The sequence below is a fragment of the Stenella coeruleoalba genome, assembly GCF_951394435.1.
Source record: "Stenella coeruleoalba genome assembly, chromosome: 3".
Lineage (NCBI taxonomy): Eukaryota > Metazoa > Chordata > Mammalia > Artiodactyla > Delphinidae > Stenella > Stenella coeruleoalba.
In genome coordinates, this window is record NC_137148.1 from 162,026,205 (window position 1) to 162,045,796 (window position 19,592).

The following is a 19,592-nucleotide window of genomic DNA, read 5'->3' on the forward strand; positions in this document are numbered from 1 at the left end:
ACACTGGGCCTCAACTTCCTCATCTGAGAAATGGGGAGATGATACAGTTGCCCACGTTTAGTGAAAATTTGAATGAAGGCAAATCTAAATAATATGATAAAATATCAACGAAATCTTTCTTTATGCTCAAAATTGGAAATATTTGCGTATATTTAAAGTCTACCCTGGAAGAAGTGATTTCAAAGCCCATGAGAAAGAGGGAACTGGAAGTTGTATGTGTGCTGTTGCCTCTTGGCAGCTCTGCCAGAGCGGGCTAATCAGAAGGAGGGCTGTGGCAGATGCTGCGGTGGTCTGTCCAAATCTACTTTACTGAGAGGTGCAGGTGTTCCCAGAGAGGGTTCAGGTGTGGCTCCTCTCCAGAAAGTTCTCATTGGCCAATGAGAGTGATGCCTGGCAGCCAGTGACTCTGGATAAGCCCTGGGGTGTTATTCATGCTCCAGCGCTCCCTGCGAGATCAGGCAGAGGCTTGGTGACTCCTGAACTACAGGCTCGGTGACTCCTGAACTACGTCTCTGCTTGGCTGTTTCTCCTACCTGGTCCCGCCTGCCTCACAGGCTTTTCTTTTCTTTTTTATACGTTTATTTATTTATTTATGATGTTGGGGGTAGGAGTTTATTAACTAATTTATTTATTTTTGTGTTGGGTCTTCGTTTCTGTGCGAGGGCTTTCTCTAGTTGTGGCAAGCGGGGGCCACACTTCATTGCGGTGCGCGGGCCTCTCACTATCGCGGCCTCTCTTGTTGCGGAGCACAGGCTCCAGACGCGCAGGCTCAGTAGTTGTGGCTCATGGGCCAAGTTGCTCTGAGGCATGTGGGGTCCTCCCAGACCAGGGCTCAAACCTGTGTCCCCTGCATTAGCAGGCAGGTTCTCAACCACTGCGCCACCAGGGAAGCCCTATAAGTTTATTTATTTATTTTTGGCTGCATTGGGTCTTCGTTGCTGTGCGTGGGCTTTCTCTAGTTGCGGCGAACGGGGGCTACTCTTTGTGGTCCGCGGGCTTCTCATTGTGGTGGCTTCTCTTGTTGTGGAGCATGGGCTCTAGGCACGTGGGTTTCAGTAGTTGTGGCGCATGGGCTTAGTTGCTCCGTGGTCTGTGGGATCTTCCTGGATCAGGGCTTGAACCCGTGTCCCCTGCATTGGCAGGCGGATTCTTAACCACTGCACCACCAGGGAAGCCCTCACAGGCTTCCTGTATAAATCATGCACACAGGAGCCCCCATCTCAGACCCCACTTCCAGGGCTCCCCACACGGGACACTTGCCCGTCTGGGAGTCACAGCTCCCGTGTCCCTGCCTCTGTTTGAAAAGGACGTACAAGGGAAGGCAGTCACTCTCCAGCTGTTATTTAAAACCTTAGTGTAATTTACAAATATCTTTTGCATCCTCTCACCTCACTACACAAGTGCTGAAAAAACACCCTGGAAAAGCAGTAACTTAAGAAATTAGATATGACAAATGCTCCGTGTAAGACCAACAACTATCGTTATGAAACAGCCAGCAACTGTAGCAATAATCTGAGAAATGTAAAAGCAGAATCAAAGCAAAAAATTCACTCCAGGGTTGCAGATGTATCGTGCAGGAAATGGGTTTCTTCTTTACCTTACATTTATCTCTAGGGGGAAATGTTCTTGAATTATATGAGTGGCTTGAGCAAGGCCTCTCTGGACTGTTTCTCCATCTGGAAAATAGGGGTAGTGGGCCTCCCGTGGGTTTGTGGTGAGGATTCAACGTGTTACTATCTTTGGCTCCTTCTGGTCATGAGTGCCTTATTACAGTGGCTACATTATTTCACTCACGTGCAATCTGTTCCCTGTCTAAATGGAACCTCTCCCTGCCCTGGCTGGGCTGAGGTTATGGTGCAAACCAGCCTCAGGCTCTGGGTTCAAAACTTCCTCTCCCTCACCCCCAAGATCTGATACTCACCCGCCTTTGAACCACAGGGATTTGGACATCTCTCCTTCTCCCCGGGCCTGCAGGACAGAAGATGGATAAGGTCAGTGTGGCTGCCCCTTCCCAGGGCAGCACATGTACCACACCCACAACTATCTCCCCTTTGGGTTGGGAGACAGGAGGCCTGGGTCCTAGTCCTCACTGTGTGTCCTTAGGGAGCCCACTGGCTTTTTCTGGGCCTCAGTTTGTCCATCTGTAAAATGAGAAGAAAGGAGATACTCTCTGACACCAACCTCAGTGAACTTTAGTCTCCTTGTCTGTCAAAATTGGGGATGCGTTAGCATCATCTCGAACAAGAGCTCGTGCTCTATAGTCCTGCGATTCTAAGGGGCTGGCTCAATACTCATGAGATCCTATCACTCACTAAACTCCCCCTGCCTCACCTGATTATCTGATCTCATGCCCCAGGACCTTTGCCCGAGCGGTGCCACCTGTATATATGCTCTCCCACCTTCTGCACCCGACCAGCCTCCATCTATCATTCAGGTCTCAGTGTGGACCCAGAGTCAACACCCCCTACCATGCAACTAAAGGGTGGCATGGTGGTGGTGGGGACAGGGAGAAGGGTCTGACACCTTCTTCTGAAATATTGTTTAAGTATTATGGATATCACTTCACTTTCAGTGTCACCTCCTCCAGTGAGTCTTCCTGATTGCCTTGGATTAGTTTTATGCCCCCTCTATGAAACCCAGAGCTCCTACTCATGTTTATTTTTCTTGTCATATCGCTAGTTCCATTACAAGGGTAGTTGCTGTCTTTTTCATTTACTTTGTTGACTTAGTGAAAGTTATTCAATAGATTTTTCACGGTATATTTTCTTCTACTGTTTGAATCTAGAACCATGAGACTGTATAGTAAAAGAAAATTCTACTGTACAGCTGATAAGAAATTTGATTTGAAACTTTTGTGGCTCTGATAATTGATGGTCTAAGACTTTGGAAGTCTGTTTAGGATCTCTTCCTGCCAGCCTCACCCCAGTTTGGAAGGTCACCCCAGGTAATAACACTGCTTGGTGTCTAGCCCAGAGCAGGTTGAGTGAATGAAGGATTGAATGAACGGCCTCATTCCTGCTGCCCATCTGAACAGTCATCCTGACTCTGACATTAATTCTATTTTTCACCGAATTTCTTCTGCAATACTGACCAGATCTCAGACCTCTCCCAAACCCCAACTCTGACACCCATTGTGAGCCCAAGCACTGACTTCTTCCTCTATCACCAAGTCTAAGCCTGAACTCTGATCTTTGCTGCCCTAACCCTGACCTATAACCCTATCACTAACCTCTATCCCTATCCATGAACCTGGCCACTGAACTTGGCCATAGCCATGACCTCAGCTTAATTTCAGCTCTAGGTTCCAGTTCGCCTCTCCTTCTTCCCCACTTAGAAATCCCAGGCTGCCCTGGGGGAGGCTGGACTAGACCTTGGTGGGGCCAGCTGGTTGCAGGGGAGAGTAGGCAAGCATGGGTAGGGCCAGGGAGGAGTCAGATTGGGCAGGGGTTGGGCCAGGAATGGTGGGGCTGGGGCCAGGGCAAGAGTGGGTGGGGCTAAGGAAGGACCAGGCTGGGCACGGACGGAAACAGGTTGGAGTGGGCGGAGCCATAGAAGAACCAGGATGTATGGAGGCATGGTGGTGGGTGGGGTGGCAAAGTGGGCGTGGCCAGGTGGCTCATGAGTGGCATGGGCTAGTGTGGGCAGGGCCAGGGAAAGGACCAGAGTGGGTTGGGCCATGGAAGGAGTGGGGAAATGAGGGTGGGTGGGGCACTGGGCGCGGCCAGGCTGGGGGTGAGCCCGCTGCTGCTTTCACTCACCTCCTGCAGCTGCAGCCGCACTTTGTTGAAGGCTCGCAGCCAGTTGGCCTTGGCCCTAGACATGGAGTCCTGACCCTGTTGGCCTTCCTCATCTTCTCGTGGCCTGAAAGTGAGGCAACGGGTTTTATGAGGCTCCGGGGCCAGCACTCCCTCCACCCTCCACCCTCCGAGCGATGCTGGGCCCTCCATGGCCTCCCTGGCACTTCGAAGACACAATGACCCACCTGTGACGCCTCTGACCAGCCTCAGTGATCCTCCCCCGCCCCCTTCCCACATGCCCATCACGTCTCTGACACCTTCAGGTCTCCTGGGTCCCTTTGCCACCTTCCTGGTCCCTCTGCAACTTTGTAACCCTATCCGAGGACTCTTCTGATGCTTTTGTGACCTCTCCAACCCTGGCAAACCCTCCAGCCCCTCACAACCTCTAAGACTCCTTCATGACCCTGCTTGACCCCCTCTGACCCCACTGAGCCACTTCTGACCTCCTAGACGCATCCCGATCCCTTCAGTAAACTCAGGACCCTGTGACAACCTCTCCCCCCATTCCCCAGGTCTACACTGACCCCATCATGGTACCACTGACCCTGTGACCTTGTGACAGGCCCTCAACGCCTTCCCGTTACCTCTCCTCAGCCCTGGGGGGCTCAGGCTGAGGCTCTTGCTCAGCTGCAGGTGCCTCCTCAGGGGCGGCTGGCTCAGGGGCCACCTTGGCTATGTCGGGGACCTCGGTGGGCACGGCTGGGGCCTTGTCCTCCTTCTTGGGGGTGGCAGGTGGAAGGCTGACACGCTTGAAGTCCTTGGGCTCGGCCACGGCCACCTCCTCGCGCTCAGTGTAGCCTTGGATGTCATCCGGCACCTCCTCCTCGTCCTCTAGCTCTTCCTCGTCCTCAGGCAGCTCCTCCTCCTCCAAGAAGTCCTCCAGGTCTTCATCCAGCTCTTCGTCCAGCTCCTCATCCAGCTCATCTTCATCCTGGTCCCAGCGTGGCGAATCCTTGTGGTAGCTGACCGAGCTGTGGCAGGAGTGGTAGGAGTCCCGGTCCCGCTCGTCTTCCAGCTCAGAGCCCCGTAGGCTCTGTTCATCCGGGTCAAAGTCCTCGCTCAGCTGCGAACTGCCCTGACTCAGCTCCCCTGAGGAGGCGTAACGGCTGCTGCCTGTGGGGCTACAGGAACGGGCCAAGGGCTCAGGGGCTGGGGCACAGACCCACTGCCCATCCCGGCCCCGGTCATACAGGTTCCATCACCCAGTCATTCCCTGGATTGGTCATTCCCTGGATTCCCAGCATTGGTGGAGCTCCTCTGGTTGCCAGGGAAACACAGCCGTGAACAAAAGACAAAAACACCTGTTCTTGGGGCATTTACCATCTTGGGGGGCAGGCAATAAAACCAGATCAGTGACATTAGTGATCATCCGTGACCTACCGGGCACCACTCCTATCCATGCACTGTGGAGGCTGCAAAACCTTCACCCACATGTCTGGGACCCCGAGTCAGTGTCCCTGCCACAGCCCCCTTGGAGACCTAGCGCTTCTGAAACAAACATAGTAGCCCCTGTCTCTTGATGTACCCCCTACCCTCTGCCTCAACCTGGTCCTCCCACTGCCAAGCCCCCTCCGTTCATCAGGGACCTGGGCCTCCCTGCCTCCACTCACAGCTGATCCTGCGGCGGGTCCCTTCAGCTCCACCTTCTAAACATACGTGCAGTGCATCCACTTCCTTGCACCCTGGGCCCCACCCTAGTCCAGGCTCCGCCATCTCCACTAGATGCTGCCCTACCCAACATCCACTTCTCTCCTGGACAGTACCTTTTTCCACAGAAGCCACAAAGGGGCTTATTGGAATCATAAACCCAAACACGGACCTCCCCTGTTCCAAACCCCACCACGCCTCCCTTGAAATAAAATTCTGTGCCGTGCTCTGCACCCCTGTGTGGCCCAAATCCTCCGTCTCCATCCCCATCTCCTTCCATCCTCCCTTTTCTCCCCCTGCTCCAACTACATTAGCATCCATCTTCGCTGTCCCTCCAACACCCTAAATTGTGCCCACTTCTGGGCCTTTGCACTTGCTGTGCTCTCTGCCAGGAACATCCTTCCTTGCCTGCTTTATCTGGAAAAATCCTTTGGTGCCCACTGAAATAGCACTTCTTTGAGTGAGTCTCCCCCACCCTCCAGCCAGGTCAAGTCCACGCCCACCCACATTATATGCTCCTTATATGCGCCCTGGTTCACACTCGACATGACCAGGAAGAAATATCTGTCTCTGCGTGAGGGCAGACAGCATAACACATGGGCCACCTCTCATCCCCCTTCTAACCACTCATTCAGTCATTCAATAAACAGCGTTCCTTGTCTTACTTTCTCCACTCTCAGTGACTGGGACCCTCTTCCCTGGCCAGGCCCTGGGATGCTGTAGGAATCAAACAGGGGTTTGATTCCTACAGTCCTTTAGTCTTTGTTTGCTAAGTTATGTATACGGTTGATTGCTTTTTAGTGCCTGTCCTTGTAGACAGCTGGAATGGGGTATTATTTGCCAGGTATTATTTGCCTGGAAAGGACTCCAAACTCCCTCTGCTGGTGAATACCCCAGAAGTCCACCCCAGCACATTCTGGGGTCCCAAGTGAGGGGGGCAGCCTAGGACTGGGATCTCCACACAAGCCTGATTGTGTCCATCTGTGACCCTGGGCGCCACGTAAACTGCCCCAGTGGTCAGGCATGGGACCCAGTGGACCCCAAGACTCCTCCCACCACAGCTCTGACATTGGGGTCCAACACAGCTCTGACCCCAGATGCCTCCCCTGGATGCCACGTCCTCGAGTTAGCCACCAAGGGCCTCCCTGCATGATCTGGCCCCGTTCACCTCTCCAGCCTTTAGCTGAGCTGTCTTCTCTGCCTGGAATTCCTCTCCTAAGACTCTTCATTTATCCTTCAAGCGTTGGCTCCCAGGCACATTTCTCCAGGAAACCCTCCCTGCCCTTCCCCTCTGCCAGTGTGTCCAGCTGTGTCCTTCCCCCAGTCAAATCCTGACCTGTGGGATGGAATGCCTGTCCGTCTGGGGGCCCAGCATCATCCAGCGCTCGGCAGCAAGGCCAGGGTGGCCTGGGATGGTGGCTTGAGTCACTCTCAGGGGAACTCTGCCTCTGCATCCCCTCCCCACCGTATGACTTGTTCATGGTGAGAGTGGAGGGTTCTCCTCCTTCTCCACTCCCCCATTCCATCCCAGGAATGCTTACAATAAATAGACTCCCCCCAGGACAGACAGACACACCCAAAGCCAGAGAAGGACAAGACATGGCCAGGCACACAGGATGGGAGCCAATCTGGGACCAGCTCTGTGCACATCCTGCTCTGAGACTCAAGCAACTCGCTCCCACTTTTTAAGCCTCAGTTTCTCTATCTGTAAGATGGGCACTCTTCTGCTTTTCTTCTGAGAGAGAAGACTTTTCCATCTACTGAAAGAGTTAATATTTTCTTAATATTTGATGTCTTACTCTCCTTTCAACTGTTTCCAGTGCATCGAAACTTTGTTCCAATAATTGCTTCAGTCTGAGCCACCTTGAATGTGCAAATGAATGATGCTTCACAAATTGTAGCAGTCGCAAAAATGGTAGGAGAAGCTGTTAGGGAGACAGGAGTGCTTCTGAAGATAGTTTGAATAAGGAAGTCATGAATACAAATGGAAAGGGATCTAGTTCTTTGCTTTCAGGATAGCGCAAGCACAAAGGAGTTGAATGAAGAATGCTAGACTAAACCCAGGGTAAGACTAATTCTACTCCCCCCTATGCCACTAAATGTTTTACCTTGAGTATGGCATTTCATTTCCTTGGACCTAAAAAATAAAGAGGCTAGACTAAATGCTCAATTTTTTTTCTTTTTTTGAAGTATAGTTGATTTACAATGTGGTGTTCATTTCTGCTGTACAGCAAAGTGATTCAGTTATACTGTATACATATTCTTCTTTCTTATTGATTTATTTTTTCGCCGCATCGCACAGCACGAGAGGTCTTAGTTCCCCGACCAGGGATCAAACCTGCGCCCCCCTGCATTGGAAGCGTGGAGTCTTAACCACTCACTGGACCACCAGGAAAGCCCCTATACCTTCTTTTTAAAAATATTCTTTTCCATTGCGGTTTATCATAAGATATTGAATATAGTTCTCTGTGCTATAGGGTAGGACCTTGTTTACCCAGTCTATACATAATAGTTTACAGCTGCTAATCCCAACCTCCCACTCCATCCCTCCCCCAACCCTCTCCCCCTTGGCAACGACAAGTCTGTTTTCTATGTCCGCGAGTCTGTTTCTGTTTCGTAGATAAGTTCATTGGTGTCATATTTTAGATTCCACATATAAGTAATATCATATGATATTTGTCTTTCTCTTTCTGACTTATTTCACTTAATATGATAATCTCTAGTTGCATCCAAAATGCTCAATCTTTTAAAAAAACTTCCTGCTAAAACATTCCATCTATAAACTATCCAAACTTCCTATGGTATATACAAAACATAGGAAAATTCAAAATAAAAGTTGTTCAAATACCTGCCAAAAAATATTATATTGGATGATGGTAAAGACTGAGTAGGGAGCTTACGAAGGTTTTCTTCAAATTATGTTTTACCCAAACTCTCCACAGCAAATGGAAATGTTTTCTGTCCTCATCATCTAACGTAGTAGCCACCAGCCACATGTGCATGATTCCTGAGCACAAGTGTCCAGGAAGATGGAGGGACTGAAATTTTATTTTATTTATTTTAATTATTTTAAATTTAACTTTAAAATGCCCCATGGGGCTACCATGTTGGACAGCACAGCTCTGAAAGCTCATTTACCTCGATGGTACAAAGAGAAACCATTTAAAATTTCTTTTCTTACTGCACTAGAAATAAAGCGCTTCTGAGGGTTTCTCCAGATCTCAACCAGATACAAACACTTGTCTGCGTAATTCGTCTCTTCGTCAAGAATTGGAGAAGGGCTGCAATTCGGGAGCCTGGATAGCTATGTTTAATAGCGAGTTTGCCCCTGAATTTTTGAATGGGGGGTGACACGGGGGTGATTCTGAGATGCTGCTGGGAACACAGAGAATGGACAATCTGCTCGGTTGAAGTCCTTGCTGATGATGTAGAGGGAACGTCACTTTTGTCCAGCTGTAGGACCTTGGGAGGCTAACTTTGCAGGTTCCCAGGTGCCTTTTTATAGGGCTGAGAGGCAGTGTGGCGTCGTGGCTGTGGACTCAGAAGCCTGCTTGACAAGGTTTAATTCTAGCTCAGCCACTTACTAGCTGTGTGACCTCAGGAAAGTAACTTAATCTCTCTGCCTCATTTTCCTTATCTACAAAACCACAGGGAGATGAAGAAGTAAATTCTCACCTCATGAGATTGGTGTAAAGAATAAGCACATTATTTGGGACTCATTAGAATACCTAGCACATAGTAAGTGCTCAATTAACCATCATTATTTTTCTTGCTTATAGACTAGATATAGCAGGACCAGGATCAGAATGAGGTAGGTGAGGCTGAGTCCTGCAAGTGCAGAGTCAGATCATGTTTTAACTTAACTGTATATTTTCCTAGTCATGGATTTTTAGAAATTTCATTGAAGTATAACTTACATACAAGAAAATCTACTCTTACAAAGGAACATTTTGGTGACATTTTTTTCATGGAGGTTTTTGGCATCCATTTTGATTTTTAAAGATATTGCATTAATATATTATTTATCTTGAGGACTGAGTTTCTTGGCACCCTCTTAAGTTTTGTACTTGAGGCAACTTCAAGCATACCACACTCGCCCCAGCCTAGTCCTGGACCTAAGTTGTAGGGTTAACCTCCAACTCTGGTATATCAAGGTTTCACACAAATAGGAGGCCCTGGTGTATGTGTGAACTGAGCCTAATATCTTAAAGAGATTTGGGGGGTCATATTAATAGAAGTATAGGTTCAACATCAAGGGAGTAAAGAGCACTGAAAATTTTCATCCCGCTCATCCTTTAATGGAGGAAATATATTCTTTGGGGAGCAAACATTTTGCAAGAAGACTCATGACCAAAAATCCACTAGGTGGGGCTTCGCTGGTGGTGCAGTGGTTAAGAATCTGCCTGCCAATGCAGAGGACACGAGTTCAATCCCTGGTCGGGGAAGATCCCGCATGCCTTGGAGCAACTAAGCCCGTGCGCCACAACTACTGAGCCTGCGCTCTAAAGCCCATGAGCCACAATTACTGAAGCCCGCACACCTAGAGCCTGTGCTCTGCAACAAGAGAAGCCACCGCAATGAGAAGCCCGGGCACCACCATGAAGAGTAGCCCCTGTACCTTCTCGCTGAAACTAGAGAAAGCCCGCGCGCAGCAACGAAGACCCAGCGCAGCCAAAAATCAAAACAATCAAAAAAAAAAAATTCACCAGGCCACTGCTCTCCACCCAGTGGGTTCACCATAAACACTAGTCCTTATGATGATTTACCAGCTGTGTGACCTCAGACAAGTGACTTAACCCCTCTGTGCCTTGATTCCCCATCTGTCAAATGGAACCAATAATATTCCCAACCAGAGAATGAAATGAGATGATGAAGGGAAGACGCTGGACCAGAGCTGGGCACATAGTTAGCTCCGAATACAATTATTTGTGCTGTTTATCTAACAGTCACTGCGTAGCACTTTCAGGCACCACCCTAAGTGCTTTACAAATATCCAACCTGTTTAATATCATGTTTGCTATTGTTCTGTTAAGAAACCAGGACTGGGGCGATCAGGTCAGCGAGCGGGGGGCGGGGGGGGACAGCAGCAGGCACAAGTTTCAGTCTCAAAGGCTCAAGGACCAACACACTGCACCCTTGAAAGCCAGGGGACCCACCTATGGGGTAGGTCTAGGGACAACCTACTTTGAAAAGAGTAGTGATGGTGGCTGGACTGATCAGGGGCAGCTCCCAACTCACTGTGCCCATGCCTGCTGGTCAGGAACATAGAGTCAGGGGTCACCAGGAAGGCTAGGTAGGACCACTCCAGCACCACGAGTCAGCTGCTTGCTGGGAGTCTTTCCAACATCACTGTGCCTCACCTCCCACCCCTATTAACGCTCATCTCTTCCTCCTCTCACCTCCTACCCTGAACAGTTAGAGAGTACAAAGGGACCAGGGGCTTTTAAGCGGAGTGCCAAAGAGCCCGCCTATTTCAGGGGAACCTCTCAGGGGCTTCCTGACTTCCGTCTCTTTCTTTCGCCAAAGCAGACCCCCTTTAATCAAGCTTGGAGAGTTTTCTTGCAAGATTTTGGGTAAAGAAAAGGTTTTACTGCCTATAAGAAAGTATAGATGTTGCTTTCCTAGAACCCACTTACCTCCACCCCCAGCTCCCTCCAACCCCCTATTCCTCTCTCCCCTCCAGGAGATAAGAGGTGGACACACACACACACACACACACACACACACACACACACACGAATCCTTCACTCCACTGTGACTACCTGAGGGCCCGCGGCTCAGAGAACTCCTCATAACTGTGCATGGAGTCACTGTAGGATTCCCGGGAACCCAGGGGTGGTGGTCGGACAGAATATTGGTGGACCGAGGCATTGGGCTGGGACGTAGTGTAATAGGGTGGCGGGATGCTGTTGCTTGTCTCGCTGCGGTAGTCACTGTCACGATCATCTACTGCACTGTCAGGGTCATCATCTGGAAGAGAGAGGAGGGGAGGGAGAGAGAGAGCATGCAGTGGAGGCCAACACAGTCTCTCAGATTTAGGGGGTCTTCACTGATGGCTAACCCAAGGAGAGGAATCTACCAGAATGAATGAAGGATCTTGGGTCATTTTAACAGAGGTATAGGCTTGCAAATAAGGGAGGTGACTACTGGGCATATACCCTGAGAAAACCATATAATTCAGAAAGAGACATGTACCACAGTCTTCATTGAAGCTCTATTTACAATAGCCAGGACATGGAAGCAACCTAAGTGTCCATCGACAGATGAATGGATAAAGAAGATGTGGCACACATATACAATGGAATATTACTCTGCCATAAAAAGGAACAAAATTGAGTTATTTGTAGTGAGATGGATGGACCTAGAGTCTGTCATACAGAGTGAAGTAAGTCAGAAAGAGAAAAACAAATACCGTATGCTAACGCATATACATGGAATCTAAAAAAAAAAAAAGGTACTGATGAACCTAGTGACAGGGCAGGAATAAAGATGTAGACATAGAGAATGGACTTGAGGACATGGGGTGGGAGGAGGAAGCTGGGGTGAAGTGAGAGTGGCATGGACATATATACACTACCAAATGTAAAATAGAGAGCTAGCGGGAAGCAGCCGCATAGGACAGGGAGATGAGCTCGGTGCTTTGTGACCACCTAGAGGGGTGGGATAGGGAGGGTGGGAGGGAGATGCAAGAGGGAGGGAATATGGGGATATATGTATGCATATGGCTGATTCAGTTTGTTGTACAACAGAAACTAACACAGTATTGTGAAGTAATTATACTCCAATAAAGATCTATTAAAAAAAAAAAGAAGAAGAAGGGAAGTGAAAACCCTGCTTTGCTGTATGTGGGTCAAACTGGACCTAGAGTCCGGGGCCCATGGTAGGTCGTACAACGTGAGGAGGACAGGGACAAATTGGAAGGTGTCTTTTGGCTCAAATGTGAAAATGGACTTTGACTAAAGTCCAGGGTCTCTGAAAACAATATTGGTTTTTCCATCAGGCTTCCCATAACAGGAGTCACACAGATACTCATGGGGAAGTTGGAGGATCAAGAGGACAAGGTAGAATATAAATGCCCTTTAACCCTCAGAGATTCCTTAATATCCGAGGATGGGGACCCCAGCCCTGAACTCTCATGCGCAGGAACAAAGAAGGGGCTCTACCAAGGTGCTGTCTTCCTCAAAAAGATCAGATTCTTCGGTTCGCAAGACTACCACATGCCCAGAACCTATCGCTCTAATGGAACAGGGAGGGGTTGCCAAACTCCAAGTGTTTCATAAGAATTAAAGGATGTTTCAGTTCGATTTGCTTTCCTTAGTAAATGGGAAACAGGTTTTCTTTCTTAGTAAAAAGAAAACAGTCTCAAAGGACGTTGTATTGTGGTGGGAACAGGAAAGACTGAATTTATTTAGAAAACAACAGTTGAGCTGAAAAGAAGTGAGCGCCCCCTAAATTAACCAGCCGATTGGGAAGCCCACGGTATGCTCGCCATGGTATCAATTTACTGGTGATTTTAAACACCAAGGGGGGGGGCTTGTACTTTTTATGCCTTTAAGTATTTTTGCTCTTTTCCCAATATTTTTGCTTTATTTTAACTTTCTAATTCTTTTCCCACTAATAGAGTATTTCTATATATTAAAAAAATAGGTCAAAAAATTTAATGTGGTAAACTGCTAAAAAATTAATTTCATACTTCATGTAGAGCTAGCCATTTGATTCATTCCCTATTTTACCTTCAGAAAAACCTCAAATTCATTTTTAGCCAGCAAAGCCGGCCTTACCAAAGTAGCTCTGGTTTCCTAGTTTCTCATTTGACTTGAGCCATTGTGACCTGCAAGCTTTTTATCCTGTCCCTGCCATATGGCCACCTTCTGATGCGCTGCGCGCTGACAGTGCTGGCATCAAGGGCAGAAGCAGTTGTGAATTTCCGCAACTTAGATCTGTGGGCGTCAGGGTGAAACCGTGAAGCCATAAAGGGCCTAAAGTGGGGGGATCTGAAACTGGGGACGATTTGTCAATATCACCAAATTGCCCCTCTGACCAAGTTGTTTTCTACCCAATTACTGGGGTTTATAGCCTACCGTATCGTCCTTGACCGGACTGAGATGTTTCCAACCAAATCACATGAGTCTCTGTGCATGTTCACCAAATTAATTTTCTCTGACAAATTATGTTTTTGAGGGGCAGATTGCTTTCTCTTGGATTCTTTCTGCTTTTACGCAGACTCTGCTTTTTACCAAATAGTTTTTGACCAAATCGCCTGCTTCTGGATAAGGCATTTTCAGCCACGTTTGTTTTGACAAAATGGCCTGCTTTGGACCTAATTGTCTTTGCTCTTCTTCACCCAATTCTCAGCTTTTGCTAAACTGGTTTTAATCCAAAATGTCTTTTTTTTTTTTTTTTTTTTTACTGTATTGTTTATTTGTGGCAAACTGTTTTGTTTTGTTTTTTTTTTTGCGGTACACGGGCCTCTCACTGCTGTGGCCTCTCCCGTTGCGGAGCAACAGGCTCCGGACGCGCAGGCTCAGCGGCCATGGCTCACGGGCCCAGCCGCTCCGCGGCATGTGGGATCTTCCCGGACCGGGGCGCGAACCCACGTCCCCTGCATCGGCAGGCTGACTCCCAACCACTGCGCCACCAGGGAAGCCCGCAAACTGGTTTTGATCAAGCCTAGCTGTCTGCCAAATGATTATTTTGGCTAACTTTGCTTCCGATTGACTTGTTTTTGACAAATTCTTTTGGATCAAACTACAGTTGACCCTTGAACAATGCAAGGGTTAGGGACGCCAACCCTCCGTGCAGTCGAAAACCCGTATGTGATTTTATAATTGGCCACAATTATCCACAATTCTGTATCCATGGGTTCAACCAACCAGGGATCGTGTAGTCCCGTAGTAGTATTTATTGAAGAAATCCACATGTAAGTGGACCCGCACAGTTCAAACCCATGTTGTTCAAGGGTCAACTGTATTTGTAAACAGTTTTCCTGCTCCTGGAGGAAGGGTGGGGTGCAACTTGTCCATCAGGATATGGGGGTGGGGTGGAAGGCCCCCCAGTTAATGGAGTAGAGATTAGGAGGTAGATTCATGCTTAGACTAGAGGACTGGATTTCTCTGAAAAGGGCATGGGGAAAAGGGAGCTATTCGTTAAGGAGAAAAATGGTCATCCAGTTTTGGGGGGAGGTAGTTTGTCTCTTTCCCCTGGGGGCAAATTGGAGGAAGATGTGTGTATGTGTTGGGGGGGCTTTGGGAGCTGAGGTCTCCAGAGTGATATCTGTCTGGGGGGGTCTCTGCTCAGCTGCTCTGTCTGAGACCCTCTTCCCTCCCTGCCCACCAGCCTCTGAGGGACATTGGGGCTGGAGGTGGGCTCCAGGTAGAGGAGGAAGATGGGGAGATAAAAAGAGGAAGGAATCACAGGAGAGGAGATAAGTTTATACAAGGGGAGCAAGGGGGTGGGGGGCTCACAGTGCCCAGCTGGAGACAGGCAGGTTTCCTGTCTATATGCCCACTCCTCCCAGCTGAATCCTCCCACCCAGAGTCACATTACCCACTCCCCACCAGACAGAGCAGGACCCTCAAACAGATGTTAGTGATCAGGGGGCAGGAGGGCACAAGAGGGGTCTTGCCAGTCCTCTGGCCCCAATGTGCCAGCCACAGGCTCCCCATTTCCCTGAGCAATGGGGCGGGGGCCTCAGGGTCACCGAGGTGCCCACCTCCCCATGGCCTCCCAGAACATCAAGTTGAGTACTTACTCTGCTGCTCGCCCCAGCCAAAATAATTCCAGTTGCCTACAAAGAGAAGGGGCAGAGATAATAAAAGGGAGAAGGCAGAGGGGGAGGCATGGGGAGGGGGGCTCCCCCATCCTCCCCATCTCCTTCTTCCAGCCCAGGACCCCGTCCCCTTCTGCCCTGTGTATCTTCCCCGAGGATCACTTTAACCACTGACTTGTTATACCTTCACTCACCACCCCGGGAGGAAGGCAGGATACCACCATTTTTTGACAAGACCACAGGCTTAGCCAGGAAGTAACAAAGAGGGCATTTGGACCCAGGGTTTTCCAACTCTGAAGTTTGGGGTCAGCACTCCTCATTCCTTCCCTCCCCCATCCCCCAGATAATGAAAGAAACACTGAACTGGAAATCCTCAACTTTGAAACACCCCTGTTGGGTGGGTTTTTATTTTTAATCATTCTTGTCCTTTTATAGGTGAAGAGGGCTCAGAAAGGTAGAGTGAAAAGCCTAAAGTCACACAGCCTGAGCATCAGGACCAGGGAGAGAACTACATCTTCATCGCCTCATCCCCAGCATCTGGCATCTCAGAAAAACCACTTTGACCAGAATTCTGACTCCTCTGACACTTGGCTGCCTCCTTCGTGAAATGGGGGTGGTAAGACAGTCCCAAGAGAACTCGGAGGTAAACGCTGGGTGGTAAGTCTCCATTCTCAAATTGAACCCACCTCTTGCTTCAGGTCACCTGCCCAGGTGCTGTTTGTCATCTGCTCCTGCCCCCGCCGTGCCTGTCTCTGCCCCCACCACAATCCTTCAATGACCCCATTCACCAGAGAGGGGGTGTGTAATTTCTTCAGGGCAGTGATGACCCCTCCCCAGGCAGGGAAGATAAGGGACTTTCTCCATATCACACCCCAAGTTAGGAATGAGGTCTCCCAACTGCAGTCCCTCAGCCCCTCCCTCCACCAGGCTCCATCATCACATATCCTGGGCATATGGGGGTGGGGGGAGGTGGACGACGGATACAGGGGAGACTGTGAGAGGGGGGGAAAGGAGGATGCGGAAGCAGATGGAAAAGGAGAAAGAGGTTGAAGTGTGGGGTAGGGACCAAGTGTCATGGGTGGGGGTTTTGTCCTGAGACTATATGATTTTCACTTCCTCCTCACTTCAGACGACTTGGAGGGCACTTTTAGGAGAAAGTCATCTAGACCCGTGGAGACCCGGTCTGGGGGCATCTCAGTGTCCACGGGAGGATAGACACTCTTGAAAATTTCTGCCTTGATGGAGGGACAATATACAGAGAAACATGGTGATCTTCATCATAATTAATAGATATAGCACACTGGAAAGAGAAGCAAACTTGTAGTCCCTCCGACCTGGGTTCAAACCCTGGCTCTGCCTCCTGCCAGGTGTGTGACCTTGGCAAGTCCCTTCTCCCCTTGGGCCTCGGCTTCTTTATCTAAATAAATTTGTGCCTATTATACATGTGTTGGCAGGACTGTCTGTTTGCACCATCTGAGTGTGGGCTGCTTGGGGGTCTGTGTTGGCCTCATGGAAGTTTGATGAATGAGTTCTAAGTCCTCATCTGGGGTCTAATGAATGGAATTGAAGAGTCTGCAAAGTGTTTTTCAAGCCTCCAGATGTTCTGGGTCCTTCCAAAAACCATCAGAATGCGGGGGCTGTCAGGTGTCCCTGTTTCAAAGAGAGGGGCTCTGAGGATCAGAGAGGGATCGGGACATGCCTGTGGCCACGTAGTAAGGCAGGACCCAAACCCAAGTCCCAGATCCCTTTTTCTTTCCACTACACTGTGAGGGGATACTGTGTGCTCTTAGGACTCATATCTCTGGAGACGAGTGACCCATTCATTACACAGGACAGTCATGGGGTAGAGGATGGATGAGGGCTTCAGCTGAAGCCCGGGAAGGAATTGAGAAGTACTTACAACACTGGCTGCTGGGGACAGGAAGAGGCTTGTCTTGTTCATCCTGGAATGAATACTGAGGGGGAGGGAAGGAGAGAGGGTGTGTCTCAGGGGGTGCCAGAAGCCAGAGGATCAAGATGGTCCTCTGTTCTGTTCTATCCTGACTTCTCCCGCCTCCTAAATCCTCTCCCTCTGGAGGAGAAGTATACAGACGTCCACAGAGAAAGAAAGAGGGAGACAGAGACACAAACACAGACCATGAGAAACAGATACAGAAAGAAGAAAAAGAGACACAGATGAGGGAAAGAAACAGAGGAAAGAGAGAGGAAACACTGACGCAGGGAGCTGAAGAAAGGTGATGAGAACTCAGGTTGGACAAAAATTGCTAACATGTGAGTGTTGCCCCTTTGCCCTCCACCTCCCACTAAAGGGTGTTCTAGCCTTGCCTGCTATTTCTTCCCTGCCCTCACCTTCTGAAGATTGTCTTCAGGGCCACACTGGGTCTTTGAACTGTGAAAATATAGAGTGTAGAAGAAGGGGGATGGCATGGAAGAACAGAGGTACAGAGGCTAGGGCTGGGAGTGGGGGAGGAGAACTTTTAAGAAAGCCTGAAAGTGTGACTCAAGGAGTTGAGGGTTGAGGGGCAGAAAGGGGGTGTAAGAACTGTTACAGGGCCTCTATATCTCCTTGATGGTATTTGGTAAATAAACAACTTGACTCGATTGAAATTGTCGTGTCATTGGTGGACCGTATGTTCCTTGACACCATCGTTGGTTCGAGACTGGACCACATGGGTCAGTGATTTAGTCAGGTTACAAAGAGTTAGAGACACAGACACAGGGAAAGACAAGTGGAAAGAGAAACAGAGACAGAGAATGGAGGACAGGAGGAGACACGGAGAGAGAAGGCGAGAGAGAGAGAGAGAGAGAGAGAGAGAGAGAGAGAGAGGAAGAAAAGAGCCCCCATGCCAACGCTCACCTCATCCTGGTCCCGCATGGCATTCAGCTGCTCCAGCTTCTTGGCCCAGTAGCGTGCCTCCTCCTCAGGGATGTCTGGAAGCAGAGACTTGGCCGTGAGCCTGGAAGCCCCTCCCTGCCCCTCAGCCTCCAGCCAATGCATGCTGCAGGCCTATGGGGCTGGCCTCCAGTGGGCGGGGGAGAGGAAGGGAGGAGGGGGTGGCACCCCTGACAACCCCCACACACACACACACCCAAAGCTGCCTTGGGAATGGGTGGTGGATGGGAGAGGAGCTGCATCCTAGCATTACCAGGACGGGGACATCATGGGTTCTTGGAAGGATGATGTGGGAGAACTGAGCTGCTTCCAGGAAAGGTAAAGAGGCCTCTCTGTGTCTCTGCCTTTGTTGATCTCTACATGTCTCTCTCTCTCTCTCTCTCTCTCTCTCTCTCTCTCTCTCTCTCTCTCTCTCCATTTCTCTGTCTCTGTCTTTCTGCCTTTGTCTGTGTCTTCTCCACATCCAGCTCACCTCTGCAGCTTAAGACCTCACCAAGGACCAGCTAAGACAGCTCAGACCTGAGCCCCGTCGGTTGAAAAGCACTTGCAGCTCACTGGTGGCCTGCAGGAGCTGGACTGTACTCCGCGTGCGGCAGACGTACATCTCTGCTGACTTGCTGTAGCCCAGGAGACTCTCCTCTTGGGAGGGGGAACCTCATCCTCAGAATAAAGTGTTGTCTGGACCCAGCTAGACCTGACCATTCTCCTGGGGCGGGGTGAGGGTCCCACCCCTCCCAAGCCCCCGCCACACTCACCTAAGGGCAGTTCAAAGCGGGTGTCAAGGAGGATGCGGTGGAAGGTGGGGTCCTTAGTGCCGCAGATCTCACTGTCCGCCATGATGACCTGAGAGTCCAGGGTCAGCCACTCTCCGGGGCCCTCCTGGGGTGTGGGTTGGGTAACAGGGGTTAGGGTTCTGGGGGAGGTGTGGCGGGTAACGTATCTGCTGCACACTGACCAACAGGCTCCCTATTCTCAAATGAAATGTCTCCCTCACCCCATCTTACGCTTACCCCGAGAGCAAGGGCCATGTCCCCACTTTAGATGAGGAAACCAAGACTCAGAGAAGGAAGGTCTCAATCCAGGGCAACATGGTGGGTCCAGAGAACCCAGAAGCAAGGACCCAGAGAGAGAGACCTGTAGGGTCGGGTAGGGGCGGTCCCAGCCTTGCACAGCACTCTTCATCCCTAACGAGGGGTTATGGGGCCCCGACTTCAGATAAAAGGCATGATCCTCCCACCATTCAGGGAGGATACCCGCTGAGTGAATGAACCAGTCCCCCTTGGTTCAGGGAAATGAGCCCTTGAGCAGCTGGGGTCCACTCTGAACCTCAGTTTCTTCATCTCTGAAATGAGAATGATGCTCTGCAGAATATTCCTTCTGCAGCCCCAGGGAAAGGCTGGCAGTGATGGGGGAGTAGTCCAGGGTCCCTTGCATAGGTCATGGTTGTCCCAGGTGACTAGGCCTTCCTCACACTTGGAGGGTCACT

At 49.9% G+C, this 19,592-nt stretch overlaps 1 protein-coding gene across 1 annotated transcript in view; it reads right to left on the bottom strand.

The window, feature by feature from the left end:
• Nucleotides 1-19,592, bottom strand: part of UNC13A (unc-13 homolog A) — a gene marked incomplete at both ends in the record, with an annotated part of 63,138 nt that overhangs the window by 30,476 nt on the left and 13,070 nt on the right. Inside the window, 8 exons of the mRNA XM_079918694.1 lie at nucleotides 1,922-1,968; nucleotides 3,759-3,867; nucleotides 4,382-4,918; nucleotides 11,207-11,414; nucleotides 15,196-15,231; nucleotides 17,114-17,168; nucleotides 18,071-18,144; nucleotides 18,862-18,985. Coding sequence (XP_079774820.1) covers nucleotides 1,922-1,968; nucleotides 3,759-3,867; nucleotides 4,382-4,918; nucleotides 11,207-11,414; nucleotides 15,196-15,231; nucleotides 17,114-17,168; nucleotides 18,071-18,144; nucleotides 18,862-18,985 — 1,190 coding nt within the window. The remainder of the gene's footprint in view (nucleotides 1-1,921; nucleotides 1,969-3,758; nucleotides 3,868-4,381; nucleotides 4,919-11,206; nucleotides 11,415-15,195; nucleotides 15,232-17,113; nucleotides 17,169-18,070; nucleotides 18,145-18,861; nucleotides 18,986-19,592) is intronic.